This window comes from Podospora pseudoanserina, chromosome 3 (assembly GCF_035222485.1).
Source record: "Podospora pseudoanserina strain CBS 124.78 chromosome 3, whole genome shotgun sequence".
Classification (NCBI taxonomy): Eukaryota; Fungi; Ascomycota; class Sordariomycetes; order Sordariales; family Podosporaceae; genus Podospora; species Podospora pseudoanserina.
The window spans coordinates 1,867,470-1,884,503 of record NC_085922.1 but is presented as its reverse complement, the minus strand read 5'-3'; the positions used below and the strand labels follow the sequence as shown (position 1 = coordinate 1,884,503).

The 17,034-nt window shown below is 52.5% G+C and overlaps 6 protein-coding genes across 6 annotated transcripts; 2 read left to right on the top strand and 4 right to left on the bottom strand.

Annotated features, from left to right (window-relative positions):
- Nucleotides 1-1,167: 1,167 nt before the first annotated feature.
- On the bottom strand, nt 1,168-4,079 carry QC764_305420 (uncharacterized protein; the record flags this gene model as incomplete). The annotated part of the gene is made up of 2 exons (XM_062945653.1): nt 2,660-4,079; nt 1,168-2,502 (listed from the first exon to the last, which is right to left on the bottom strand). Exons 1-2 carry the CDS (start codon nt 3,584-3,586, stop codon nt 1,168-1,170), a joined length of 2,262 nt encoding a protein of 753 aa, XP_062801663.1. The 5' UTR covers nt 3,587-4,079.
- Nucleotides 4,080-4,208: 129 nt separating this feature from the next.
- Nucleotides 4,209-7,782, bottom strand: QC764_305400 (uncharacterized protein). Its single transcript, XM_062945652.1, has 6 exons — nt 7,013-7,782; nt 6,869-6,949; nt 6,597-6,804; nt 5,361-6,175; nt 5,260-5,306; nt 4,209-5,203 (listed from the first exon to the last, which is right to left on the bottom strand). Exons 1-6 carry the CDS (start codon nt 7,173-7,175, stop codon nt 4,532-4,534), a joined length of 1,986 nt encoding a protein of 661 aa, XP_062801662.1. The 5' UTR covers nt 7,176-7,782; the 3' UTR covers nt 4,209-4,531.
- On the top strand, nt 7,733-10,732 carry SSN8 (RNA polymerase II holoenzyme cyclin-like subunit). The gene is made up of 3 exons (XM_062945651.1): nt 7,733-8,390; nt 8,464-10,361; nt 10,445-10,732. Exons 1-2 carry the CDS (start codon nt 8,231-8,233, stop codon nt 9,339-9,341), a joined length of 1,038 nt encoding a protein of 345 aa, XP_062801661.1. The 5' UTR covers nt 7,733-8,230; the 3' UTR covers nt 9,342-10,361; nt 10,445-10,732.
- A 954-nt stretch (nt 10,733-11,686) lies between these two features.
- ADK1 (adenylate kinase) lies at nt 11,687-13,237 on the bottom strand (the record flags this gene model as incomplete). Its single annotated transcript, XM_062945650.1, has 4 exons — nt 11,687-12,656; nt 12,726-12,880; nt 12,955-13,007; nt 13,081-13,237. The coding sequence occupies 4 exons, from the start codon at nt 13,235-13,237 to the stop codon at nt 12,191-12,193; spliced, it is 831 nt and encodes a 276-aa protein (XP_062801660.1). The 3' UTR covers nt 11,687-12,190.
- A 1,305-nt stretch (nt 13,238-14,542) lies between these two features.
- Nucleotides 14,543-15,539, bottom strand: QC764_305370 (uncharacterized protein; the record flags this gene model as incomplete). Its single annotated transcript, XM_062945649.1, has 1 exon — nt 14,543-15,539. The coding sequence occupies exon 1, from the start codon at nt 15,452-15,454 to the stop codon at nt 14,543-14,545; it is 912 nt and encodes a 303-aa protein (XP_062801659.1). The 5' UTR covers nt 15,455-15,539.
- Nucleotides 15,540-15,683: 144 nt separating this feature from the next.
- rps23 (ribosomal protein S23) lies at nt 15,684-17,033 on the top strand. The gene is made up of 5 exons (XM_062945648.1): nt 15,684-15,801; nt 15,909-16,035; nt 16,112-16,187; nt 16,275-16,446; nt 16,505-17,033. Exons 2-5 carry the CDS (start codon nt 15,914-15,916, stop codon nt 16,570-16,572), a joined length of 438 nt encoding a protein of 145 aa, XP_062801658.1. The 5' UTR covers nt 15,684-15,801; nt 15,909-15,913; the 3' UTR covers nt 16,573-17,033.
- The last annotated feature ends 1 nt before the right edge of the window (nt 17,034 follows it).

Below are 17,034 nucleotides of genomic sequence, written 5' to 3'. Positions count from 1 at the left end.
CTCCCCAATGTAACAGACATCCCAACCGATGAAATCCACAAGAACCCCCCCATTTTGCGGCCCCACCACTTTTAGGCTTTACAGTACTCTGGTCGAGCAACGCCACCTACGACGCCACCTCATCACCAAACTCAACACAGACCAATGCCAGCACCCAGGACGAGACCACGCTATTTGATTCGAAATTTGGGCACACATATCCGTGGCATGCGTAGTATAGCGGTATTACGCTCTGCTCTTCGAATCCTGACCACTCCACCACACAGCATATTTGGCTTTCAGCGTTTGCTTTCTTCTCTTTTCTTTTTTTTTCTTTTCTTTTCTTTCTTTATTGTTTGATTTAAGTCATTATATAGCACACCCTCTCTTCTGATCCTGCCTCCCATCCAGCGGTATTCGGTAGATGCCAGACGACAACTTGACATACCACCTGACACCCATCACCCAAACATACCTAGGTACCTTACCTTTTGCGCTCAACCCTGAGATTATGTGCAGCACCTTGTTCATTTTCCCAGCTCCTACGAGACTTCACCATGCCGGGAAGGGACCCCAACATTCTTCCATTTCTCCAAAGTCACTCTCGTTTTCGGTTACCATCTTACATTCTTCCCCGAAGCTAGCTGTCACAAGACGATCGACAAGAAACCGACCTGAACGTGCGCCTGGGTTCCATGCATGATCTGGCGCCGGCTTGGGATCAACTCTCTTCCCTTACGCTGGGATGAGGACTTTCTCAAGCATCACATAGGGGACAGGTTTTGTCTGGTGGGGTTATGGTGGTGGCAGGACTGGTATCAGGGGTTGTGCACCTGTTTCTGCGGTGGGCGAGGGGCTGCCTGCTTAAGGTAGTTTGTCTTCTTGGTTGTGGTTGGACATTGTCGGTGGTGAATGAAGCCTTGAGATGAAGAGAAAAGATTGCGTTACCTCAGGGATCTTAACGAGGAATTGCCAAAGCAATGACGACTGTATTATCTCGTATTTTAGCCCCTCAGGATACCCAACAACAAAAGAAAATTGCAAACATTAACCGCCATCTCATGTGCTCATCACCGTTCGTATTTTCATCATCCCCTCCCACACCCCCCTTCACAAATCCCCAATCCAAACCCAAACATCACCACTCGTACTCCTCCCCTCAACCTTACTCCCCCCCCCCTCCCCTTCCTAGCAACTAAATTCTTCCTCACCCCCGGCCACCCCCTCGCCCCCTCTTACAACCCTCACCCCTCCCCCAACCTTCAACTTCCCACTCAAAGTCCCCAAACTCACCTCCCCCTCCCAACTCTTCGGGTAATTAACCCTCACATTCCCACTGGTGCTCCCGTGCCTCCCCCGAACCACATCCAACTTGTTTTCCTTATCCCTCCCAACCCACATCACCTCCCCGACCCTAACCCCAACATTCCCACTCGTGCTCGACGTCTCCAAATCAACCTTTCTTCCCTCGGGGTTATACACCCCCCCATCCAGCACCAGCAAAATATCAATACCCATCCCCCCAGAGGTACTCCTGAACCTCGCCCCGTCCGTCACGGCAAGTTTAGCCTTGACTTTCCCAGACGTGGTGTGGACATCAACCCTGTAATCCCTCACTGGGATAACCTTCTCTGCCTTCCCGGCAAGAAGGTAACCGGCCCCTTCTGCCGCCAGGACCTGTGCCAGTTCATACGCCTCCTTCGCGGCGTCGATCGGCTCGGTAAGTTCCACCGTTCCGGAGGAGGACTTCACATTGAGGATGGCAGGTTTGGGGTGTGAGGGGTCGAGGTCTGGCTGGGGGAGGATGGTGACTTTGATGTTACCTGCTGTGGACTCAAAGGAGAGGTAGTTGTACAGCGGCCAGGAGCCGGATATCGGGGCTGAGGTGGTGGTGGTTTCTATGAGGGGGGAGATGAACTTGAATGACGGGGAAAGGGTTAGGGACTGAGACCCCGAGCCGGCAGTATCAGAAACAATAGACCCAACAGTGGAGGACAGGCTGGTCGACTCTGCGATGCTCAAAGACAGGTTATCAACCAAAAGGATAGACAAAACAGTTGTTTTGACTGAGAGGGTCAACAGCGACGAGGAGGGGGGGGTCCAAACCGTGGCGGTTAGGTGGATGCATGGCCATGGTGTGGTTTGGTCGTTGGTGTCGTCAGAAAGCAAAACATTAGGAATGGTGACGACCAGCTTTTGGGAGGTCTCCTCCCAGGTGATGGCAGCAGCGATGAGGTCGTTGTTGACTGTTGTTTCCACCACCAGCTTCGGGTCAGGGTGGTCAGCGTCAGTCTGTCGGAAAATAACCGAACCGTGGATCTGGATGGGTTTGTAGGAGTGGTGGTCGTTGTTGTGGGAATTGTTTTGGATGATGGTCAGGGGCTTGTCGGACGAAAACAAGACGTCAAACGACTCAGGATCACGCGTGATGCGGTCCGTCCCGCAGGAGGAGCCGTCCTGCCAGGGGAGTTTGTTGTCAAGATCGGGGTAGGTCATCTTGGGTGGTGGGTGGAGGTGTGGTCGCTGGAAGCTTGTTAGTCTGTGAGATCTCGGGCAAAAGAACCAGGCAGCAGCGTGTATTTATGATGAGTGGTGGGGGGATGTGCCAATTGGAGAGAGCGTTACGCAACCCTCCATCGGACAAAACAGCACTTCAGATGAAAAGACGCGTAACACTGACCTCGTCTCTCACGCTATTGATGAGAGTGGTGAGGAACCCGGTAGACAGCAAGACCAATCCCACCGCAAGAAACGCAAACTTGCAATAACTCCTGTCAAATGACGATATCCTGTTTTCAATTCGTTCCCTCCATCGGGGGCTGTCTTCACCAGAACCACCATTGCCAGAGTCTCTCATGCTTTCAGGCTCATGGCCCAAGAGCCCCTGAGTCTCCCCCAAGCGTCCCATTGTACCAGTCGGTGCCGAGAAAGTACTGTAATTCCTGGAAGCGTCGTGCCCACCTTGCAAACTCTGAGGCGACGTGGGTGAAGGTGTATAAGCCGGCGGGGCGTCTTGCGGTACCAGTCTCGAACTCTCACCCTGGTACGCAGCTCTGTGTGGGTATGGCGTATATGATCTTGTAGACAGAACCGATGGTCCAGCAGATGATGATGATGGCGACGAGGATTGGGCGTACGTACCCGGCCTCGAAAACGAACCACTATATCCATGAGCTCGAGAGGACCCAGTATACGCAGACGAGTTGTACCCAGAACTCGTCAGCCCCCCAACCGAGTAGTCCTCCCTCGCAACCCCTGACACTCGTCTCTCCAACTCGGCCTCCCGTGCCTTGCTCGCCGCGGTGGTGAGGCTCGGGTCCTCAACCCAGACATTCGGCACATGCGGCACGTTGGATGATGTCGCAACAGCAGACGTGTCGGATGAGGTATCATTTGATGACCCAAAGTAACCATCGACAGGTGACAGGGCGTCAGCATCGAGCCCCTCGTCGTCGTCGTCGTCGGTGCTGGCCCGTGCATGGCCAAATTGAGGGGGTCGATGTGCCGATTGAGACAGCTCACGGCCCTGTTGACTCAGAATGTCGTCAATTGGTTCAAAATCCGATTCATCATCCACCGCCGAGTACAAGTTGTCTGAGAACGGCATGGTTGGCGATGACTTGGTACACACTTGGCGGCGCTGTTAACACAAGGCCCCTGATCGCCAAGGCGCTTTGACGCGATGGAAAAAGCTTCTTTGGACGACTGCTTCACAGCATTCACCTGTTGCAACAACACAATTGAGCGACTGACAGGGTAAATTCAGCAAAAGTTGAACGAGCATAGATCCGGGAAGGAGTTATGGTGTAGGTAGTCAAAATTCACTGACAGGGAATGAATCCTGCCTCATCAAAATGTTCACCAGTGACCTCACCTGGATAGCGATATGGTGTGTAGATTGCCCATCTGTGCGCTGTTATCAGCAGAGGAGGGGTAACACAAGTCCGAGGTGCTCATGGCTTCGTCAGCTAGAGACCTTGCCGGGATTTTCACGGTCGAGGCCACTGAGCCTCGAGTCCAAATCAGGAAGCTGCAAAGGCAATGAATGATACCATACGGCTCGCTTCGTGCGGGGGAAGCCACTCGACCTCCAATGTGAATCAAGATTGACAAGTTGGAGAACTCAAGGAGGGGTAGTTATCAATCTCCCAAGCTTACGAATGCCTACATGAGGTGACGAAGTTGGCCGAAAATCACTACACTCCAAAGAACGAGCCTCGTCAGCCCGGCGTGTTGACAATTATTCTCTTTTATTGTGATGCCGTGAGCGGTTCTGATCTCACCAGTCGACAAACGTCGTCTATGATCTTCATTCACAAGCTCCCCCTTCTTTCGCCTTCTCTCTAATGTGGTATCTCCGGTGCAAAGAGCATCCCAAACGCCGTGGCAATGTAGCCAGCAAAAAGCTCAATCAGCCCAAGATTATCCTTCTCCTATCCAGACGCCAAGATGATGCTGAAATGTCGTTCGTTTTCCCCATAAACAACTCGATATGCCTCCCTAACTTCCCTCTACTTCCCCTTATGTACTTTTTGGTGGTCGATCTTGTCGACTAATTAAGCTTCAAGAGCTTTTTCATGTTTTCGTAGCACACCCAAGTGATGCTGAGCGCGGGGGCCACCTTGAGGATGTTGGGCGTCAAGCCCTTGTACAATCCGCGAACCCCTTCATTCTTGACTGTCCTCGTGGCGACGTCGACGATGCCTGTGTAAGTCGGCGGGTGCATGGCTGTTCCCTGGGTTTGCAATCGGGTGCGAAGAACGTTCAGAGGGTACACCATAGTCGCGCCAAGGGCTCCGGAAGACGCTCCAAGAACAGCAGTGGCGACGTTTCCGATCTTGGCGTCCTCCTCATGAATTCCGTAGTATTTGGCCATGGTCTTGATGTACTTCTTCTTCAAAAACTCGAATGTGCCGATATCGATGGCGCTGTACGGAAACATGCCGATGAGACCTAGCCCGAGGCCACGGTACGCTGCGCGAAGTCCGCCGTCCGCCCACATTGTCTTGGCCGTTTTGAAGAGCAGAGCATTGCCCTGCAAGCCGCCCTGAACTGTCTCGCATTGGAGCCTGAACTTGAGAGTATCGACAGGGTAGACGCAGAACTGGGCTGTCATTCCGCCAATGCCACCAGCAACGAATTTGGAAACGGTGCTGATCTGAGTCGGGTCGTCATGGCCTTCGTAGGCTGCCAAGAAGCGCTTAGACGCTTCATACGAACCAAACTGCAAAATGGTCAATACTCGATGAGCTTAGCTTTGGTAATTTGACAGCTACTTACCCGAATGGCAGACTCCGGCATGATTTTGACAACATTCAAACCGTTTCCTGCAAGTTTGTTAGCGTGTTGTCCAAGCAGAAAGAAATATGAGATTTGCTCACCTGCAAAGAAGGTGCGGAAGCCACCTGTTTTCCACAAGGTTACCATCGCGTCGATGATCGGGCCACCAGCATTTCGCAAGGCAGCAAACGGCCGGCCGCTCTTGGCGGCGGTGAGTACCGGATTATCGACATTCTTTGTGTTCACGAGGAGATAGACCTTCAAGCGGTCCAGAGGAGCGGTAGCTGTTCGTGAGACACCACCAGAGACGGCGCCAGCGAGGAAGTAACCTGGTTCAGGTAGTAAATCTGTCAGTTTCGTTTGCACCTCCTCTGAGACCTCTTCGGCCATGACAGAAATATCCTCGGGCCCGTCCTCGTAAGACTCGTAATATGGCATTGGCTGGTTGGTGGTGCTCGGCATGATCATTTGCTGAGCCGAGCTGGCAGCGCCGCCGTAGCGAACGCCAACTGCAGCGGATGAGAGAGCCATATCGGATCCTGGCTCGTTCTCGTGATCGGGGGTTAGATGTTGTTTCTGGTGGTGTAATTGCGACTCTAACTGTGAGCGAGATTGCGGTTTGTGGTAGTGTTGCGGGGCGTGTGGTGAAGCAGGCACTTCAGGTTCGGCGACGACCGTCGTCTCTGGCGAAGGCCTCTGTGTGTACTTGATGGTGGTTCCCTCGGGGTTGACAATCCTCAAAAGTGAACCAAAGAGAGCTTGAAAGAGGAATCCCGTCGTACCTAAACCCTCTAAAGTGTCATCACTAACCAGCGAGTCTCCCTCTGCATTGACGGTAACGATCGAAGAGTAAAACGATAAAACAGCCTCGAGCGGGGAGTTGTGGTGGTGGGTGGGCATGAACAGAAGAAAGTCTCTTTAAAAGTTGTTAGCGTCTGAAGTGAATTGAGGCCTTGATCAAGCTCATGTTGCCCCCATTCATGTGCCCCGCCATTTACGTAGTAAATATGAATGGCACCTGCCACCAAATTCTGCCAAGCCCAGAGGTTGCTCTTCAGATGAATGTCACCAGCTCAAGCTCCAGCCACAGAATTTTGAGCAGTGTGCCGCCACGAAGAAAATAACAAGAAACAGAATTACTTGACTTTAAAGAAGCCGCCCAAGGAAAAAAAAAAGCCAAAGAGACAATCGGGAATTGAAGTGAAGAATCTCAATGAAAAAGCAAAATCCACAGTGGGTGGGTCGCCCCAGTCTTGTCCAAGGGTGGCACATGAAATCGGCAAAAAAGGGGGCCAACAGCAACAAGACCAAGTAAATAACAATAGGAAATAACGTACCTCCACTCGTCAAAACTGATGAACCCGTCGTTGTTCATGTCTATTTCGTCAAAAAAGTTGGCCAACCTCCTCGAGGGCACTGACAGGCCGGCACGCCGAAATGCCGTCTGCAGCTCCTTCTTGTCGAGCCGGCCGTCCTGATCGCGATCGATAGCCTTGAAAAGCAGACTAAGCTGCTTTTCCGCCGTCTCGACGAAAGTTCGGAATTCTAGTTGCGCATCATTTCAGCCTCCTTCATTTCCACCAAGTCCTGGGACAGCGTAGAAACCCACCTTCATACTGAATCTTTCCATCCCCATTCGAGTCCACGGCCTTGATGATCTCCTTGAGCATATGCTCGGCGTTTTTCATGGCTGTACACCCAACTGTGTAAGCAAGAACCAAAAATCCCCAGACCAGGGGGGAAGCGCTCTCACGGTGGTCTATCCTCTGTAACCCCTTTTGCAGCCCCTTGTAGTCAAGCTCCCCGTGTCCAGCGGGATCGAGCTTCTGCCATAGGTCCTCCACGCGCTTGTCGCGCTGGTTCTGCGACTCCGCCATCTCTACCTCCAGTTTCGAAACAACATCAGAAACCTTCATTCCCGCACCCCCACTATCTCATCGTATGTGGTTCTTCGGCTGCGACGAGGGCGTTTCGACATGCAGTAGTCGCAATCGCGGGGGAGATCGTATCGAATCGTATATGGCAGTATCAGGCGCAAGGTTTAGGAGCGGTAGCTAGCAATGACAGCGGGTAGTTCGAGTCGCGCTTATGACGTATGAGGGAAATTCCCCAGCACCCAAGGCCAGTGGTAAAAATAGATCAACAGTCGTTTAAATGTCAACGGGTTGAGACAGTGTTTGAGCCAAGGCTAACGGCAGGTCATCGTAGCAGAGAGAAACGGCCCAAAAAGTGATCGACGCTTGAAGGTTCAGCTCCGACTGTCTGGTTGTTGCATGGCGGTTGCGATAAGAATCGAAAAATATAGAGGGACCCTCTTCTTTCACAGCTTCGAGGCTGTTGTTGCCGGGAAATCTTGGGGTGTTCGGGATCCGCAAGGGGTGGACAGCGGCAGAAACCAAAAGGCGGGCCGAAAGCAGGTGTCCAATGAATTGAGCACGAGATAACAACCTAGATATCAGATATCTATATTTGAGTCAAGGTACCTTCCATCAACTCGCTCAGCTGAGCAGAGGCTCTTTATATACAAAACGCAATATTCAATAGAACTTTCTTCTAAACAGCCAAGACCAGTTGTTACGTACTTTGACCTCCTTTTTACAAGCTGCTTGCCCGCAACATCCCCGCGCTGGCCAAGAAAACTGTTAAGAGGTACCTCGTGACCTGGAAGCCAAGAAGCTGTTTGTCACTCTTACCCCACTCTGGTCCACGCGCGTCATCCTATTCCCTGTCCACTCATTGGCCAGCCTCGGCCAGGCCGCTGATGGTCGGTAGCCTCGCGCGATCGGGCAACGCGATAAGATGCGGCCTGTCAATACAGCAGCCCCTGCTTAAAAAGAACAATAATTACACCATCATCTGTTGCCAGCAAACGGCTTCCCAGAGATCCACACTTCCAATGACAGCCTTATTTGTTTTTCGGTGATACAAGCCTCAGAAGCTGCGGGCAGATGGCTCTTTTACAACATCAAACATGGCGGCCAATTACTGGGAATCGACCCAGCGGCGGTACTGGCAGTTTACCAAGGAGGAGCTGGCTGCGATGCGACAGAAGCTTGAGGATGAGGACCCGAATCTTGTCCACATGTATCCTCTGCCGCAATTGCGTCACATTAATATCTACTTAAACCAACGTATGCCCTTCTTCTTCTTCTTCTTGGATCATCGTCAATGTCATGGGTGGCTAACAGCATCTCCAACCATTAGAGTTCAACCGTCTTGCCAAGCGCCTCGGTGTACGTCAACAAGCACTGGCAACTGCTCAAGTCTACCTCAAACGATTCTACACCCGCGTCGAGATCCGCCGTACGAACCCCTACCTTCTCGTAGCCACCGCCCTTTACCTCGCCTGCAAAATGGAGGAATGCCCACAGCACATCCGGCTCATCGTCCAAGAAGCTAGAGGTCTATGGCCAGAAACCTTCCATGGTCAAGACACCTCGAAACTGGGCGAGTGCGAGTTCTTTCTCATCTCCGAGATGAGCTCCCAGTTGATCGTCCACCAGCCCTACCGCACACTGACCCAACTCCAAGGAGAATTCAATCTAACGCCAGAGGAGTCACAAGCGGCATGGCAGGCCATCAACGACCACTACATGACCGACCTCCCCCTTCTATACCCACCGCACATCATCGGGCTGACAGCCATCTTGCTGGCGATAACATGTTACAATCGCCAAAACGCAGCTGGAGGGGCCAATGCCGCGGGGAACAGTGGAGGGTTGGTAATGGCGGCTAATGCTCTAGCACATGCCCAAGCACAATCACAAGCCCGGGCCGCGGCGATGGGAGGCAACAGCGGACCGGGAACGCCAAACCTGACTCCTCAAGGGTCCTTCGCTGGGGGAAACTTCTCCTCTCAGGGGGGTAGAGAGCTCGGGGACGGGTCCAACCCCACTGACCCCAAGATTGCCAAAATGCAGCGGTTTACAAACTGGCTTGCGGAGAGCAATATTGATATTGAGGGGATGATTGACTGCACACAAGAGATCATCTCGTTTTATGACTGCCATGAGCAGTATGAGGATTTGGTTGTGAGGGATAATATTAAGAGGTTTATCAAGGCGAGGGGCCTTGATAAGTGACCAGCTGCTCACGACAAACCTTTTTCCTCACGGGAAAGGATCTGGTGGACGATATCAGGGTTTTCTTCAGATGGAGAGTCGTAAAAGCCCCTCTGCTTTTTCTCTCCAGGATAATCACGAAGCATCGTCGAACCAAAACCGGAGGCACGTGGTTTGTTTTTAGAGGCCATGCGAGTTGACGATATTATCTAGCTGGGTATTTGTACCGACTCGATTCTTATTGCCATTCAGCGCCTATTCTTTGCATGGCCTAGATGCCCGCCTTCGCTCAGCCATATTAAGCCGAGGAGACTCAACATTTCATGACTTTGTCCTTTCTCTTGAGTATTGAATCAGTTCTCGCTTTCCTCCTGCCCAGCACTTGGGATATCCCCCTCTGTTGCGCTATTCGTTCCTGAGGGGCCCGGTTGAGGAGTGTCGGCGTCGGGTTCTTCCGCAAAAGTCAATGTGATGGTCGGGTGACGGCGGCCTTGGACATGTGTGGTGAGAACACATTGGGTCTGTCGGATATAGCTTGGTACAAGGCAGTGGGGGATCCATAGGGGGTTCATGAATTTGCGGCAGTGAAGGCATGTCTTTTGTTCTTGTTGTCTGGCGAGCGCGCGACTGAAGCATTCCTCTGGTAAGAGAGGTGTTAGTGGTTGGTTGTGAGAGTGCTTGTGAGTGAGGGGACATACCATGGAACCAGCACCCGCAGCTGATGACGGTTTCGCGGTCCCAGTGGGAGGGTGTGATTTTGTCTAAACAGATCAAACATCTTCTTGAATCTGGAGGGAGGGGGAAGTTGAAGATTTTTTGGCGGGTTTCATATCCGAGGGGGATGGTTGTGAGGGTGGTTGTGAAAGTGAGATTGGGGGGGGAGGTGGGGGGTGAACTCATTTTGCGTGCGCTTGATGTCATATGGGGTTGGGGTTGGGTGAAGGGTGGTGATGGATGATGAAGTGGTCGACGTAGTAGATGGGCGGGTGTACTGACAGAGAATAGGTTCTGTCAACCGGAGAAGTGTGCTTAAAAAAAAGAGTATGTGGAAGATTTATTTCCCAAATGAAAAGCCTCAAAAAGTCTATCTTTGCCGCGAGCTTCCAACTGCCAAAATCATCAAGCCTCTCTTCAGCCACCAACCATGAAAGTTCGTCTTGCACACAAGAAGACTTTATCTCCTCGCTGTACATGCCACGAGCTCACCACCAAGCAACAACCACCATAACACCCCAAAATGAAGAACTTGTCGAGCTACTCATCCCTTTTATACTCCCTCTACCTCCTGGTGAGAATAGTCGTGGCCTATTGCACAGCTGATGTCCCTCCCGTCGTTGTCAACAACACACCCGAACCATTCACACCCCAATATGGAGAACTTGTCAAGCTATTCTTCGCTTTTATACTCTTTCACCTCCTGCTGATAATATACGATATTGATTGCACACCTGATGACCCTCCCGTCGTTGATAACAGACGCAATCGATTCAGACCCTGGGCCCCTCGGGGACAACAAAAAGGGGATCCGTGTGCTATATGTTTTGAGGCTAAGCTTCGGGGGTTGGTTAAGCTTGAATGTGGACATATATTTCACAGTGAGTTTTGACCAAAGAATGGTATGTCTAAACGGTGGGTTGACGGTTGTATAAACGCAGAGAAGTGTATCCTTCCCTGGCTGGAAATCACCTTTAGGTGTCCACTCTGTCGTAGAGTGTCGCTGTACGTGCTGAAGAGGAGGGAGAGGAAGAAGAGGATGGACAGGGCCAGGGCGGGAGTGTGTTTGGTTTTTTTGATTGGTATATATGGTCTTGGGTTTTGGGGGTTGAGGCACTTGGTTTGAAGGCTGGGTTGGGAGGATTCGACTAGGGGGTGGGATTTTATATGGCAGACTGTTTGTTTGGTAGGGCTAACTTTGGTAGAGAGCCCTTTTGCTGGGGGGGAGGGGGTTAACCTGGGTTTGTGTGGAAGGGAGTATTTTGTGGGATGGGAGTTATATTAGAGATTCACATCCTTGGTATATAGGCGAGGGTGATACTCGTCGATCATGGCATCTGTGTAGACAACTTTTGGTCAAGCCATTGAGGCACGTTGTTACGTCTACTGGGCGCGAGAAGTTCGAGGGAAGCTGTGTTGAAAGTCGACGACAGATGCACAGGGAAGATGGAATACTTCCTCATAGGTTACTGTCATGACAAAACCTGGTCATGAGGCGATCTGGTTCAGACTCTTTGACAGGCTACTAGCTAGACATGACCATTGTGAAGATTTGGGTACCGGGTAGGTTTGTTTTTCGGCTCGCTTTACGTTTTCCATCGCAGCGAATGAAAAGTTGATAACGGTTTTTGGTTTCTTCTTCTACATGGTCGTGATAATACAGTGTGTAAGCATGGCCACGCTTTTTGTCCCTTTTTTCCACCCTTATTCCATTTCATTACACATTCTTGCTCGCTACTTCGCTTCTGCTTTGAAATTTTGTTTTGATTATGTGTGAATCTCGAGGATAGGTAGGTAGGTACCTAGGGAGGTTCAATGGTAAAGAGCAAAGGAGAAAAAAAATGATGCTGGTTGGTTTGTTGAACAATCCGGGTATATACCGAATCCACCACACCCCTCTTTTTATCCCTCCCAGATTCCAACTGGGATCACTCAACTCCAACAGCAGAGAAGCAGTAAACCTGCTCCCTCATATAAACACGGGAACTTTAGTGGCACCCGCTCAGAAACAGCAAGTAATCGAGCCGCTCGCTTTCTTCTTTACAATCGGCTGACTTCTAGGCATCCTGTTTCTCCATGTTGTTTTCCTCTTCTTCCTTACCACCACCACTGCCACCGCACTTCCTATCCCCGGAACCCGCCCCACTATCGCCCGTCTAAGAGCTGTGGGTGAGCTTGCTGAGGATGGTGCTGCCAGCCTTGCTAGCCTTGGACTTGTCGCCGTCAAAGATGGCGAGCAGGCTCTTCCAGACCTGGCCGGGCTCCTGGGAGGCGTCAATGGCCTTCCAGATGCCCGTCTTCTGGTAGTAGTTGACCACAGGGGTGGTCTGCTTGTGGTAGGTCTCGAGGCGCTTCTTGAGAGCGTCGGCGTTGTCGTCAGAGCGTTGGATCAATGGCTCGCCTGTGATGTCGTCGGTCATCTCCTTCTTGGGAGGGTTGAACTTGACGTGGTAGCTGCGGCCCGAGGCGGGGTGGACCAGACGGCCGGTGATGCGCGCTACGAGGAGCTCGTCGTCAATCTTGAGCTCGACGGCGTGCTGGAGGGTCTGGTTGCGCTCGCGGAGCATCTTGTCGAGACCCTCGGCCTGGGGGACGGTGCGGGGGAAACCGTCAAGGATGAAGCTGCAGTGTGTCACATGTCAGGATCTGTCTCGGGAACAACTCTGCCACGTTTGAGGCATAAAAACATACCCGCCCTTGCACTCCTTGTTGTTGTCGAGCTCCTCCTTGATCATGCCAATGACAATCTCATCAGAGACGAGACCGCCGGCATCCATGATCTTCTTAGCCGCTTGGCCGAGGGGGGTCTTCTTGGCAACCTGGGACCGGAGCATGTCACCGGTGGCCTGTCGCCGGACGATGCTGTGGTCAGCGAACCGGGCTCGGGTTGGTAGGGTAGATCGGGGGCCAATTGGCTTACAAGATGGCAGCAGTTGAACTTCTCCTTAAGTCTGGGCGCTTGTGTTCCCTTGCCTGTGGTGTGCAGATGCGGCGGTCAGTCACTGGTTTGGGGTTTCCCAACATTGCGAAAGCAACATCAACATACCAGCACCGGGAGGACCGATCAGAATGGCGCGGACCTCCTCGACAGTCTTCTTCTGGGAGCTGGGACCAAACTGCTTGGTCTCGAGAGCCTGGACTCTGCCCTCCAGGTTGGCAATGACGCCCTGGAGACGCTTGACCTCGTCGTCGATGTATCCCATCTTGTCGGTGTTGCTGGTCCGGTTTCGGTGACTGGTTAAAAAAAGAGATGGGCGGAAGCTAGAACTGGCCTAAAATCCGGAGACGGAGTAGGAGTCGGGAGGGAAAGAAGCGGAAGAAGAAGGTAAAGAAAGGACAAGTTGACCAGAGGCCGGAACTGGGTGTGTGGACGGAGCGGAGAGTTGTCGAAAAGATCGAGAGGCTGGCCGCCGGAAATTTTGAGGTGGGTTAGGATACCGTCCCCCGAGACGGGACAGGAACAGGCTGGGGCCGCGGCGGGCGGCGGGCAGGCAAAGAAAATACAAGGAACAAGGTTTGCGACAATTGACGCACGTTACAGCGCGCTCCAGGTACACAGGGTTCTAAATTCTGGGGGCTGCAGGGCGCCGTAGCGATTTCAATCTAGAATAGGACCACCTAGGCTGGAAACAACGGTTCAGTGTGGCGGCGCTTTGTTTGAGGGCATTCTCAGATGGGTATCTTTTGCAATAGCATTCCAGGTTCCTATTCCCATCTTTATGAACCTCTGAGGCCACACACATTGGCATGCTGCCATGTTGCAGATGCCCGGCACTGAGCCCAGCCCAGTGACAACTGACGTCGCAACTCCTGTCCACCGAGGTCCCTGGAGGTGTCTTCGGACGAGCTTCCATTCGTGCTGCGAATCAGCAGGCCCCAACACAAGCCGACCGGCAAAGCGGAAGAATGACGGCGAGTGGAGTCGAGGCAAACCGGCGCTTTCGGTGAGAATGGTGGGACATCCCGAGGAATCTATCACACGTGGAACTGGTCCAGAGGTCCAGTCTTCGGCACGTCTCGTAGTTGTTGAAGACGTCTTATATATCCTCAACAAATGCTGGATCCGATCTCTACAACTCTTTGCCTGATATCTTCCCCTCATTCACAAGGTCAATATAAACTTTTTTTTTTCAAGCGAGTCCAAGCTCTCACCACCCCCACGGCCGATGACTGGGGTCTTCACCAAATCGATGCCAAGCCACTTGCGCTCAAGAGGTGATGCACATCCCTGCCTGCTGGTTGACAAATTGACATCATTGAAGAACCCGATGACCATAACTGAGCTTGATATTGATGATTCCCAAGACATAGAAACCATAGAAAGGAGTATGACGCCTTGTATTACTTTTCCCGAACCACGATGTGGTACCAGGTATATTCCCTCAACGCCTAGCAATGCTGAATACGCCGAACGTGCTGTGTGTCCTGTCGAAACTCCAAAACATATCTGTATCTTGAACTCCAATCAAGCCCACAATATCTCTCCCAAACATAGCGTAAAGAAACAATTAACTCTTTGAACTCCCAGCAACACTCTCTCCTTCCCCATCCCCCCAGATCTCCTTACTCTCCAACTCCACCGCCCTCATCGCCGTAGCCACCTCCTCCAACTTCGCAACCACATCCAGCACCCCCTGATTCACCCTCTGAAAATACCTATCATTCGCCTCCCTCCTCTTCCTCGCAAGCAAAATATCCACATCCGTCTCCTCCTCCATCCCACCTCCCCTCCTACTCCCCGGCCTAGCACCAGGAGGGACACTCCCTGTTCCAACTGTACTCTTCCCCCCCTCCGTATTCGCCCCCTCACCTTGAGTCCCCGGCCCCCCAGCACTCGTAGCAGCAGCCGTAGTCTCCCCCGGCTTAGCGAGCTCGATCGCCTCATCAGCCTCACTCCTCGCCCACGCCTGAGCAAGCGCAATCTGCGCCATCCTCAGCTCGTCAAGCTTCCTCTCGTGGTCAGGTCCAAACACGCGCGTGCCGCCGCTGGCCGAGAGCTCGACTTCCTCAAGGGTGGCTTGCATCTCTGCCCACAGGGCATCTGTCCTATCAGTTGCGCGGGTGGACTCTTGCCTGGGGAGAAGGGGGAGGTTGGTGATGCCTAACCCGCCGGCATTGCGGCCGGGTTGTAAGGGGGAGGCAAGACCTCCTAAGCCGGGGGCGGCGGCGGTGGTGTTGATTGTTGCAGGGGATGTTAGGGAGGCTATCGAGGTGACACCTGGGGAGTTGAAGGGTTCTGGTGGGGTGCGGAGGAGGGAGGAGCCTGGGCGGGAGCTGCCTGGTGGTGGTGGTGGGTGAGAGGAAGAGGGTTGGGGTTGAGTGTTGATGAGTGAGGCGTGGGATGGAGCTGCTGAGGGGTGCAGGAAGAGGGATGGCGGTGGGTCGCGGGGTTTGAGGGGCGTTTTGTTTGGTTGAGACATTGCTACATGTCTTGAAGGTATTCGAAACGACAGATATGATGAACCTCTGTGAAAAGTGAATATGTTGTTGGCGGTGATGATAAAGTTCAACGACAAGATGAGCTTCAAGCTCTGCCAAGCCACAGGTGAAGGCCCGTGCTGGATCAAAAGGGCGCACTGGCCACCTCCAAGTTCGCCTCCCCACACTTTTCCTAGCGGGGGCTGGTGCCTCAGGCACAAACAGTCCACCGCCCAATCCAAAGGTAGGGTTTTCACGCCCTACTGCGAAACTCGGCTGACGGTCCAAAATTTCGGTGACACTTTCCGCCCATCACGAACCTCAGAGTCCAGCGTCAATCAACAAGTCGGTACGTACGCCCCGCCCCGCTACCATTGCAATCCACATCTCATCAGCAATTGCGAGATCCCATCAAAGTCTACCAGGTCAACTAACATCAACTCTCTCGACGTCTAGCAAATATGTCTGGTGGAAAGCCTCGTGGTCTTAACGCGGCGCGCAAGCTGCGCAACAACCGTCGCGAGCAGCGCTGGGCCGATCTTCACTACAAGAAGCGTGCCCTCGGTACTGCTTTCAAGTCCAGGTTAGCAACGAATCCCGAATAAAATCGACACTCCCGATCTCTCGAACACCGAAAGCTAACAGTGGTGGAATAACAGCCCCTTCGGTGGTTCTTCCCACGCCAAGGGCATTGTCCTTGAAAAGGTCGGCGTTGAGGCCAAGCAGCCCAACTCTGTACGTCTTCCCCGAATACACAGCATCGATTGAAACCGATTCTCGAATACCCGACGAACAAACCGACTGACTGTGGTGGTGATGTAGGCTATCAGAAAGTGTGTCCGTGTCCAGCTCATCAAGAACGGCAAGAAGGTCACCGCTTTCGTCCCCAACGATGGTTGCTTGAACTTCGTTGATGAGAACGACGAGGTTCTCCTCGCCGGTTTCGGTCGCAAGGGCAAGGCCAAGGGTGATATTCCCGGTGTTCGCTTCAAGGGTATGTCTTCGCCACCACATAAGCTTTTTGCGCTTCACATCTAACCCCCCAACTACAGTCGTCAAGGTTTCCGGTGTCGGTCTCCTCGCTCTCTGGAAGGAGAAGAAGGAGAAGCCCAGATCTTAAGTGCGGGGCACTCTCAAGACAAAAAGTGGTACAAGGGTTGGCATGAGGAGTCTGCGAGGCTTGTTTTCATCAGCATACCATTTTCGGGTTGGGGGAATCTGGGCTCTCACGTGGTAGGTTTGGTCCGAAGAATAAGAGATCATTTCACACCGAACCACGACGATCCGACCGGCCAAGATGATTTTATGGGAATGGCGTCATTTGGGAAGCTTACATCTTTTAGGCAAAGAGCCCTCGGACTGCTCTATGCTGGAGATAATGGTTACATGAATATCATTACGAGTCCGAATAAAATCACGCCGAGTGCCCTCCTCATCTTTGTGGTCTCTCTCTCTTGGTTGGACTGAGTGCTATTTTATGTCTTGCCTCTCTCTGGACAGTGGCTTAGGGAGGTTCTGTACCTATTAAAGCTTCTAGGTTGGGTGTTGGGTGTTGTTCCTCCACTTCTTTATGTGCCGGGCT